Source organism: Bombus pascuorum, chromosome 10 (genome assembly GCF_905332965.1).
Source record: "Bombus pascuorum chromosome 10, iyBomPasc1.1, whole genome shotgun sequence".
Classification (NCBI taxonomy): domain Eukaryota; kingdom Metazoa; phylum Arthropoda; class Insecta; order Hymenoptera; family Apidae; genus Bombus; species Bombus pascuorum.
The window spans coordinates 9,102,789-9,114,833 of record NC_083497.1 but is presented as its reverse complement, the minus strand read 5'-3'; the positions used below and the strand labels follow the sequence as shown (position 1 = coordinate 9,114,833).

The following is a 12,045-nucleotide window of genomic DNA, read 5'->3' as shown; positions in this document are numbered from 1 at the left end:
CTATATCTCTCCGTTTATTGATTCACGTTTTATCCGGATCCAGAGAAATTTTATCCCCGTCGATTTATTTTTATGCTATTTGCTTTGAATCTCTATAGCAGCTTCCTCAATACGCCGCGTCAATGCGCGGCCGTGTTCATTTTTAGGCGCGTGTTTCTCTTATTTTTTGCCAGTGATATACGGGCATCATTTCAAACGTTCTGTTACGTCATGTACACGGCCTTCGATAAACGTCGCGAGCAAACGCATTTAAAAGGTGGAATCGCGCGGAAAAATCGACAAGCATCCGCTGCCAGGTTAAATCGCGAGCATTTTAACGCTCGCGCGATTTCCTTCGCTTCTTGAATCGACACGCGTCTCGGAACATCTTCTCACATCCTATCTCTGCCTTCGAGCAAGCATTAGCTCTCGTTAAAGGAAAATGAAATTTGGAAATCGTGATATGTTTGGAAAACTCGTGCAAAATAAGAAATAAGGCTAAACTTCAGACAGATCTATACACTACATAGAAAAATTGCAAGATCATTTTTCATGTCATCTGCTTTCTGTGCTTGTCTGTAGTTTTTACATTCGATCTGTACTGTGAGATGAACCGTTGTTATTAGACTGTGGCTGTTTATGCAAATCCGGCTCTTGATAGCAACGCTTTGTTCACTAAATGTTACAACGAATAATATATTTTAAATCTACGTAAGTCACACAGTCAAGTTGTTATAATAAACCTGTAATGATCCTCTGATCATTTTGGACATGCATTTCAACGCAATTTCTGTTTACGCAAGCTGCAAATTTTACTTCATATACAATTTACTTCGTAACTTGTTCGTCGCACTGTCAAGAATAATACATTCCAATTGAAACATTTCCAAATAATACATTTGGAATTTTTAGATGGAATATTAATTTTAGATTGCTGTGTAATACCAAGACGAAATATTATGTCAATAACTTTACGTAGGAATAAAATATCAAAAACTATTCTCCCGTTCTGTAAGGTTATTAAGTTAATACTACCTAACACGTGTTCGTAATTATGTCGCGAGTTTTTTATATAAAATTCCCTACGTATTAATCCATCAGCCTCAGAAAAATGTAAATCAAATTTTAAAATATATCGTACAACGCACATAATACACACATTCGCGTGTTTATGTATTCGCAAGTCTGTGTATTCATATAATACAGATATTAAAGGAAATTCTTTATCAATCTAGGGTCCCCCAGCACCCATAGGAAAGCAGCTATACACGCGTGTCCACAACAGAAAGCACGAACTCCCTATCAATTTTATTTCCCTAAAGTACGCGATGGAACCATCGAACTATTCGTCTGACACTTTGAGAATCATGGAACGTGGCCATGTTTGTCCACCCACTGGCGGGTTGCACGTCGAAGATGTATCGCCGTCCCTTTACGCCGCGATTGTTCGACAAATTCGCCGACAATGGCTGTCCTCCAGTATCGTGAGATGCAACTTGAATGGCTCGCGCCAAGAGGAGAACTCCTGGAAGCGCTAGGTGGAAAAGGGACGAGACATATTCATTCATCAAGCATCGAAATCCCTCGTCATAAAGTTTGACAGGCTCGTATATTGGGGGCCGCGGCAAGTACTCGGCCCCTCCCTCACGTGTACACTTGGTTTTGATCTATTGTCAGCCGGCAACATTCGCGATAACACATGCAATATCTTGCGCGGCAACTTCACCAATCCAGTCTGTCAATCATCAGGCGCGGCTCGCGCCAACCACGCATTCGTGTAGAAAGTACCGGGATTGAAACACGTCACGCCACGCAACTTGACGACTCACTCTCCGCGCCTGTTGTACAGTTCCTAAATTGCACACCATTTTAGCGAAATTACCAGCGGCGAAGTGTTTAAGGAGCAATTAAGCAGCGTTATAATTAGGCTGCGAATGTTTTACGGAAATTCATACTTCTATCAATCTGATTGGAAGAACGAAAGATGGATGAACATGTTTTTCGTCTACCGAACATTCTATCGTGCGCTTCGTTTTCTATATTTTTTATATCATACCGTAAGATTTTCCATAAATTCGTAAAAATACGAGGTCCAGTTATAGTCTGGACAGTGGGCACACCTTATTTTGCAGTCAAACTACTTATCAGTTTCTACTCCACGTTATTCTTTATTATTCTCTATTAACCCAGTACTGAGTGATGTAAAATTAAATATAAATAAAATTATTACATAACATATATAAAAAATATATATGGAAAAGTAGATACATCGTTACTTTCACTACCAAAGAATGGTCTTATATTACACCGAGCCGAAAACCACATATAATTGATCGGCTCGCTCATCTGACAATGAAAAGCTAATCAATGTGATCCGCATTATGACGTCAAGATTAGCCATACACGATCCTATTAACGTATTTCAACCGTGCATATTTTTGTAATCGACCCAGGCAGTACGAACAGAATCAATCTCCCTTTCAAATATCGTCGTAGAGACGTGGAATCCCCGCGCGGATTCGCGGCCGAGTAAAACGTGAACACCTCGCGCCGGTATGCCAGATGAAAATTAATGCGGCGCAGTTCGTCTGCATAATTAATTTACAATCGTGCCGCTACGAGCGAGGGATATAGCATCGACGTTATTTCAAACGCAGCTGATTACTCGGCAAAATTGACCGCAAATTTCAATTATTTCGCGATAAACCGGCGCGCAGAGCCGCGAGGATTATCCGTAGAGGAGCGCACTATCCGCGCATTAACGCAATTACGGGGACCAAGCCGAGAGTTGGACGACGAACGATGTCGTTTTTCGACGAAAACGCCAGCTTCGTTAGTACAGCGTGGCACAGGCGATGGTGGCCCTTCGAAATCGGCCGAATGAGATTTTCGATTCGGTCGTAAATCGCGACGATGCTAGGCCACGTTTGCTGGAAACACGAGAGGAGCACGACTATTCGTAACAAGACCTGCGTGCACCGGCATCGTGCACCGGTCGTGATTATCTTTATTACCGCCGGATGCTGCGTATACATCGGCAACGCTCACCCGGCCGATACACCGTTAACATTTGTCTGGATATATGAAATGTATATATGGAAATCGGGGAGCTGAATCGAGGGGATAGTTCGTGATTAACGTTGCCTCGTCGCTTCTGTTGGCCTCGTGCTTTCTGCTGCTTCCGTGGCTGGTTACATCTGGCATCATAATTATTCGATTCCATGGACCCACCTTGGCTGTTAAATAATTCGATCGCTCAGATAGGAACAGTTTTATTTGAAAAATATAGCGATTTCAATCATTTCTCTTCGAAATATTCTCCGCTAATATTTACTCGTCGCTCTGCACGTGTTTTCCACGCTTCGAAGCAGCGCTGCGGTTTGGAAAATCGAACATCGCTGCATATCAAAGTTGCTTTTGATAAAAAATTGGAGATAAATTCTAGGTACTACATACCAACGTGTATTCGATTTTTAGAGGAAGAGAAAATTACAAGTTGCTGAATTCGAAACGTACTAAATCGGGAATATTTGAGCTCTGCGATACGTTAATCAGTGAAAAAGTCCTTAATTGAAATGGAACTGTGAGCCGATGCACGATTCCAGCAAAGTAATTTAGTAACGTTTATTCGAAACAGTCCAATCAAAATTCAACGATAAACCCACGGTTGCTCACGAAATTATTTGAGAAATACCCGTAGAGAAACCTTTTATGAATATATTATGTGCGTTATATGAAAGATTTTGAAATCTCGTTGGCATTTTAACGAATCATAATATTCTTGGAATTTCTCTGGGATTCAATAATGTGAATTGATTAAAGAGCAGAAAAATTACAAGCAAAACATTGTCCCTCAATGAATTAATGAAATTATAATTTTCTTGCGGAGCACAACCATGTGAAAAACGGAGAGAATGTTTTAAAACGCGATATCGTAGATTTCTATCATTTCTGCAACAAAACATTCGCCTGCTTTGCTACTTGTCGTGTTTAGAAAATGTTTGACAATTAGATTGTGGATGTTCATGCATTTGTGACAAAATTGCGGGTATAAAACTACGCAGAATGCACGTATTTTTTATACACTGAAATGCAAAAATATTATGAAATAAAGTACTCGTTACGATATTTAACGAGCGAAAGAAATCTCTGGTTAGCTTGCTTTAATTATAGTTCCTTTAATTATATCGACAGTAATATAAATTTGCATAAACATCCACAGTCTGTTAAAAACGTGTATAGAAGAACAATTGGAGAATAACGCGAGACATTTTTCTGTTGCAGGCGAACATCCTGCGGCGATGCAACACGGCGGAAGTTGCGGCGTCACGCCGACCATTTTATTAGCGACCTTTACCCTGGTGATATCGAATCTGCTAAGGTGAGCAGTATCGTTGTGAATCGTGCGACTTCCAAGCCACACGGTCTGATCGAGCTCGTTTCGTGTACCGAGACAAACATGTATCACCGAGACCAGGAATCGTTGAAAAGGTAAAACGTGTGAACGAAGAAAAGCGCGTTCTCCTTTAGGAAGCACACGGAGGTCATTGTGTACGAAAGAAAGAACGCGAGATTTCGTTTTAAATAGCAACGTGACTGGCGTTGTTAACGCGTGAGATCATCGGAGATTTTCCAACGAAAAAAACAAAAGAAAGGACCTAGGCGTGGACAAAGTGCAGTGGATCTGGCCATGTGTGATAAACACAGTGACACGGAAGTGGAGCTCGACTTTGCACACGTACGTTTTTACCGTAAATTTATTCCACATAAACTATTCCTATGTCTATTTCTCTAGCAATTTTCCGTCGACGTTGACCCATTGACGCGTGGTCCGCGTCGCCGCGTGATTCCTTCGCAAGTATCGTGTGTGAGAAAAGAAAAAAGAAGACAATCGTTCGCTTTGTGGCCTCTGTGAATCTGAACCGACACGACGGTACTCAAAGAATCTCGTGAGAATTGCGAGGCTGCAAAACCGATGCGATCGATGAACGAGTGTGTCCAGCGTACTTACTTAGCCATCTCGTTGACTCTTAACGATTGATACAGATTCGTCGTATAGACTGTTCGAACAGTCGAAAAAAAGCGAAATCAATGATTTACAATCCAACGTTGGATAGTCGATTAATTACCATTAAATCGTATAGGTGGCGTGAGTCTCTCTGTATATAAAAGAAGAAGGTCGTTCAATAAATAGGATTCGTCGCGACTTCGTTTGTACAGTACAACGTGATGATCGAAAATTTCGAAGAAACATCGTCGGACCTGGGCAACGTTTGTACATAAAGGAACCACATATTTCGATTTTCTCTGGAACGTTTAACGTATATGGAACTTCTATCGTCGATCGTGGGATTAGATCGTTCAGAGTTTGCCCAGGTCTGATTCGTCCATCCAATGGACCCATCGAAATCACTGTAATTTAATCAAAACCGACGTTCGATTCTTGATCGACGAAGTGTGTTTTCCATCGACGCGTAAAACGTCATCGCTCTTTTTAGCAATGAATAAATACATTAATCACGCTCGATATGTTTCTGTTTGTTCGAGAAACTTCGGTAAACGAGGAGTAAGCGCGTCGATTCGTTGTTGCTCACGATATCAGCTCACTTTTTGTTTCTTAGGGAACGCGATTGTTTCTTTCGTACCTTTTTTTCTTTCGAAGAAACGTTTCTTTTTCTCCATCGTTTTCACTTGCAATTCGTCGCGATCGATCGGTCGCTGGTTTATCGCTTAACGTCTAATCAAAAAGAAGATGCAATCACAACTCTCCCTGAGAATTACATTGTAAGAATTACGAATTCTACGAACGTGACTTAAATATAGGACTCGTGTATAGATAGGCATACGAAGGATAACGTATGTGTACGTTTTAAGAGTATCGCTAATAGATATTCGTTACGCGAGAGAGAAGCATTCTGTTAAGACTTGGAAAAGATAAGAAGCACACGCGTGTAAAAATTTGCTATCGAATAAGCATCGAATTCGAGGATGAAACAAATACGAACTTTATCGAGACGATGGTAAGAGATAAATTTTCATTGTTTCGTAATAGTCTCGCGATTCAAGTTTTTCTACTCCTTTTTGTTCGTTCATCGTGTGTCGATTCGTCAGCCTCTCTTTAGAATATTCGCAGCGAGAATAACGCGAGATCTAAAGACACGACGATAGTAACTTTAATTAGTAGATTTACTACGAATAAAATAATGTAACGAGTAAAGGAAAAACGATATCATAAACGGCATAGCGAAATAAGATGCGACTTAACCATAGGTCTAAAATAGATTTTTTATAATGTTGTACCACGTGGACGAGAAACTGGGACGTACGGTGTAGAAGAGACTGCTAGAACGCATTCACGGTGTTACGTTGCACGGATTTTACAATATGAAACAGAAGGTTCGCGATATAATATATTATTCCTTCTTGTATAGTTTATACGGTAATTTATGTCGTTGTGAGAGGACAATATTTTGCAGTTGACGCGTGAGGATAGCGTTAAAGTAAACAGTTAAATGCGGTTACTTAAAAAGAAAGATAAAAAGAAGAAAAAAGGAACAATTTAACGAGACGCGAGAAATAAAACGATCGGTCAGACGCCAGGTTTTTGAATGTTGTTCCGCGTGTGATATTATTATTCAAAGGGAAATAGTGTTATCAGGATGGACGTTAATCGATTTAAATAATGTTGGATCAGGAAAGAGAGAAGTGGAAATCGTCGTTATCGATAAAAAAAAAAAAAAGTGAATTTCCTTCGATTTTTCAATACTTTGTTCCGGACCACCTTCGAGTCTCGTTCCTTTGGAATGGTGTTCGGTTATAATGATCTAGGTTCGATGTTACATAGAGATTGTCAACACTCCACGTGGCATCGATAACGGTCTCACGCGTGAGATAAAGCGAAGAAAATAAAGATGAAACGATAAGTGTAGCTCGCTCGAAGCACGCGTTAATCGCTGATAATCAAAGAAAGAAACAGAAAAATATCGAGAAGAACGTTACACGTTAATTGTGTCACTAGATAATCGATATCCGCGACTCGCATAATTACGAAATGTTGCACAATTTATAGTTAAGCCTAGATCGCATTGTACATACTAACAAGAAAAAAAAAAAGAAAGAAAACAGAAAAAAAATTCATAATCGATAATGTACCATGTTATAGAGGAACGTCAGCATAAATCAAAGTGGCAGAGGTAAAGTGCGGCAAAGGAGTACAGACTATTATACTGTAAAGATATTCATCGACGTGAATACTGTTTCAATAAATGTAATGATGATATAAAACAGACTGTCACAATTCGTTCCTCCCGTATTTCAATATCAGTTTCTCAACGTTCTTCCTCCTTTCTTCATTCTTTCTGTTTCTTTTCTTGCATTTCATTTTTATCTTATCCCCGGGACTAACAATGAATTTCCATTATATTGCATATATTTTCTTTCGTTCTTTTTGTGTATAGTACATTTCTTATCGACGTTATCCCGAGCCGAAGCGATACGCAAATTGCTCGAGCGTTTGCCTATCGTTCGACGCAATTTCTCGCTGCAACGATGGAAACGAGTTTGTTATTTGCACGAGTAGCACGCCGAACGGTTACCAAACAGCATCGACGATTTAAAAAAGAGCAGAAAAAAAGAATAGAAGAAAAAAAGAGAGAGAGCAGGGTGAAAAAAAGAGAAAGGTGATCGATGGTACTCAACCTAAAAATTCCGACGATACCGACCGTTCGAAAATTCGATCCCGATGATTTATCATCGTCAACGGCAACGCAACCGCAAGAAGTATCACTTAATCTCGCAAATGTCAAATTCTCCTCGGAACATTTTCAGATTCAATCTCTCAAGCCTGCCTGGTTTCGTGGAAAGAACGACAGGGAAAAAAAAAGAAAAAATTACAGAAAAGAAGAGGACACCCGGATAATACGCTTACGACAAAGCGCCATTACGTCATATTTCCCCAGACACCGGAGTAATCAATTTCGCCCGTCGCCGAAAAACAATCGACCGAGTCCCGAAGTGTCTCTCGACATTATTCGCCGCGTGAATAACGGCGTACAGGTCTCAGGTAGCCCAGGACTCGATACAATCACTCGCCGCGATCCTGTCGAACCTACCCTTGAATCGACCAAGGGAAAAAGAAGGGATGAAATGGTGGAAACGTGTGCCATTCCGAGTTTCGTTCCCCTTACCGAAACTTACCTTTCTCCATTTTACTCTTTTTACATCGCTTGATGTTCTCGCCCTTTCCATCGACAGAAATTTTTTATTTTCTACCCTTGCAGTTACGTTCCTCTGAACTCTACTTTCTCTTGTTATAGGTACAAGTATTTGAAATGGTAACTTTACCAAGGAAGAATTTATCAACGATTCGAATAAGCGTATTAAGATTTATTCGAAATTAGAAAATTAGAAGTAATCTACAGTGACTGTAAAAAGCATTGGCTCATACAGCAGCGGACAAAAGAAGCTTGAAAAGTGAAAAATTTCGGAATTAACGATTCTTCCTAATATGGTAAGAGGTTACTGGTAGCCATATGCGATATTTAGCAATTTAAACTTTATTTTATTCGATATTGTACCCTTACTCATAATATAGTAAAACAGGGTCATTCGAGTTATCTGAGCTCCCGTATTTCATTCTACAATTTTTCTTTCTACTATTTTCTCTTGACTTCTTTACTGGTTTGAAATTCGTTGGAAAATATTCGGGTCGTTAATCGCAATAGCAGTTGAAAACAATCGTGTTCGCGATGGCTCGAAGCCTTGTTCCGATATTCGTTTCCCATTGGCCTGGTGTGCGTGAATGTTACATACGAGGTGATTTCCACGCGTGAAACTCGACATTCAGAGATTGGTAGAATTGAACGTGTACACGCACCAACTAAACAGCAAAACATACTATACAAGAGAGGAAAAAGAAGAATAGAAAAAATCGAGAGGAATTGTTGTATACGAACGCGAGAGGATTAATTTTACATATTCGCCAACTTTTCAGAGGTAGAGGAAACGTATTGCGAAAAATTGTACGCGACTTTTTATCTTTTAATAGTTCCATGGTCGAATGATATTTTTCAAACGGTCGTTGAACCAATTTCGTGTCACATAATCTCTGTTGATTGCGTACGAACGTTCGATAGGCTATTACCAACTGGTTTCATCTAATGAAAATTGTGTTTTCTTGCTATTCAAACGGACGACGATAAATGTTTTCGAAATAGCGTCACATGTGGAATATTTCGATGTATTGCTTTTTTTCCGATCAATCTTCTATTCGTCAAAGAAAATTGAAGGTATAGAATATGACAGTGAAACGAATCGTTAGATATTTCCTATAAGCCGGTGGGAAAAGTTGAGAGAAACGGCTGCAAGCTACGACTGATAAAATATCAGCCGTCCATCGAGTCCTGTTTGCCGATATTTTACGGGTTTAATTGTTTTTCGATAGTCGAGAGCAATTCCGGCTTTTCGCGTGCGATTCGGGAGACACATAAGGGGTGGCAGAGGTGCAAGCGTTTCGGATCTGGCTATTCGTTACAGTGAAACTGAATCGCAGGTTAACGGCCCAAGATGGCGTATAGTTTTTATTGGTCACGTAATTCTCGTTTCCTTTTCGTCCCTGACTGGAAAACACTGGAATCTTCAACGATGTATCGATCGTTATAAACCATTAAATCTCGTTATTCTATGAAAGAAAATGTTTAATCGGAATCGAACATTTTCAATTTTATATTCGAGATCTTTTTTATTTTTGAAAACATTTTACGCAATAACTGACAAATTGTTCGGTTTATGCTTGTTCCAAGACAAACCATTTTCCGCCGATTTTTGATGGAAATATTGATATCCATAGCACGGTAGATTACTTTGGTAAATTGAATTTTTAGCGAAATCGCGTCACTTAACGAAATTCGGGACTGCACCCATGCTATGGTGGCTTTAAATCGGCCCAGTTTTTCGTAGCCATTCACTCGGATCTGTATCGAATTGGAGTGAACGCGGCCGAGAGTCGCCCGATGGAAATGGAACATTCGTTTGCCGCTGTTTATTCGTTACAGCGGAATTGAATCGCGCGTCAACAAAGCAAGATTACAAACATTTTTTATGGGAAATGCAATCCTTACGCGCTCGTTTGCTGGTTAACGAGGCAAATGACACTGAAAATTGATTGTCATTTCCTCCGATCGTGCAACGTTTCATGATTGAAACGCGAGAATTTTTCGCTTCAGCGAAAGGAATTAATTACACGCGTGATTGGTTTCTCATAATTCCCGTGTCTATTGAATAACAATCGTACCATTTTCTACTATCATTTCCATTAATTTACGTTTATTTTCACATAGTGGAATAATAATGCTATTCAAACACGTGTTATAGAAAATTTGTCTGAACATATGTGATTTTTACAAAACATTTTAAAATTTTATTATAAGATTTATTTTATTATAGAATTTCTAAAACATTTATCGTAAACATACATATAATAAATAAACAGTACAACTAATTATATAAAATAATAATAATATAGTAATTTTGCAATGTTACATATTAATATTACAATACATTAATATTATACGTTATAATAGTACAATAACATTATGTATGACCGTCCAAGTACTTTGGTGATCTCTGAGAACTATACTTTTTTTTTTACCAATTTTTTCCTGATTTTTACCAATATAATCTCAATGGCAATGTCTCATTATATACCCCACGTTCAAACTGTTTTATATAACAACGTAATGTATTCATAAATTACTTTCGTGAACCATCGTGTTTCCTATTATCCTATTGGTTAATCAACCGATACGTTTTCCATACATATATACAGAATCCTCGGTTGTTGTTGTTATTATTGCTGCATTTGCTGGATCGAGTTGATCTTTAATTTGAGCAAGGATGAAAGACGGGAATGTAGAAGATACGCGAAATTTATTGCCGGTGGACGATGCTGCTAACGAATGTGTCCCACGGGAACAGAGCGGCTGGACAATGCAGTTTTCCAATTTTCACCCTGCTACCCTCTCCGCCCTTTCGAACTGTGCGAGCTCTTCGTTCGACCTCTATGGTCTACCTACTTCTCCGCTCTCTCGCCCTTTATCATCCGCAACCCGAACAATCATAAAGCATGTTGATTCACGGCCGGTCGTAAATTTAGCGTTATTTTATCCTTATTCTACGTGTCGTTTTAAAGAGATACTTTAAACGACGATCCTGAGGTTCGCGAATTCCAATCCGCATCGTGGTTACACTCACTGACACGATTTGTCGATTTGTCGTCTTGAAGTTTCCCCGTGTTTGATCCGATATTTTCCATATAAGATCAATTTCCCCTGAAGAAATATATTTTTTATATTTTGTAAATAAAACGAATAATTCACAAACAAATTTCGTCTGTATCGCCAATACAATCCGGTTTATTTACTAGAAATACTACCCTTGGTAAAAAGTTTTCGATCAAACGCAATAACACGGAACGAGTTAGAAACACAAAGTTTTTTCTGATAATAAAAACCAGGATATTTCGTGTATGAGATCATCGTGCAACGAATTTTATTTGGACATTTATATCGTTATACCAGAACATGAATGAACAGTAGAGCTGAACGCATCGCTCGATCCACGAGGATTAAATCGAACCGTGACGTAAGTGATTATTATCGGCCATTATTTAACATCCCTGGAAAGTTAAATCCGAAAGAATTCCACTTCGGCGCACTGATTAATTTAGAAGACCTCCCTAGCTTCAACCGTTTTCCATCCATCCACGAACAGTGGCCCCGAAGCCTCAAGCAATTTTATGTGAGATCCGACTCGAAGTTCTCAGAATTTATAAATGAAAATTCAGCGGAAGCCCGATCCGCCCTTTCCGCCTCGAAATTGGCTGATTCCTCGGGAATTTTATATTCAGGACATTACTGCGTGCTGAATTATTTTTCAAGTTCGGACAGGGTTGGTTAGTGGCTGTAGTTGAAGTTACCACGCTGGTGGTGGTGTTGCCGGTGGTAACTGTTTCCGGTTGAGAGCCTTGTCATCCAGGTTCAACTCCAACCAGTCGGTCCCACCCCCTTA

The 12,045-nt window shown here is 39.5% G+C and overlaps 1 protein-coding gene across 4 annotated transcripts in view; it reads left to right on the top strand.

The window, feature by feature from the left end:
- The window catches only part of LOC132911272 (basement membrane-specific heparan sulfate proteoglycan core protein-like), a 175,786-nt gene extending 171,153 nt beyond the window's left edge, over positions 1-4,633 (top strand). For all 4 annotated transcript variants that reach the window (XM_060967830.1, XM_060967832.1, XM_060967831.1 and 1 more), the window contains one exon: positions 4,264-4,633. In XM_060967830.1, the coding sequence (XP_060823813.1) occupies positions 4,264-4,364 (101 nt within the window). In that variant the 3' untranslated portion in view covers positions 4,365-4,633. The remainder of the gene's footprint in view (positions 1-4,263) is intronic.
- The last annotated feature ends 7,412 nt before the right edge of the window (positions 4,634-12,045 follow it).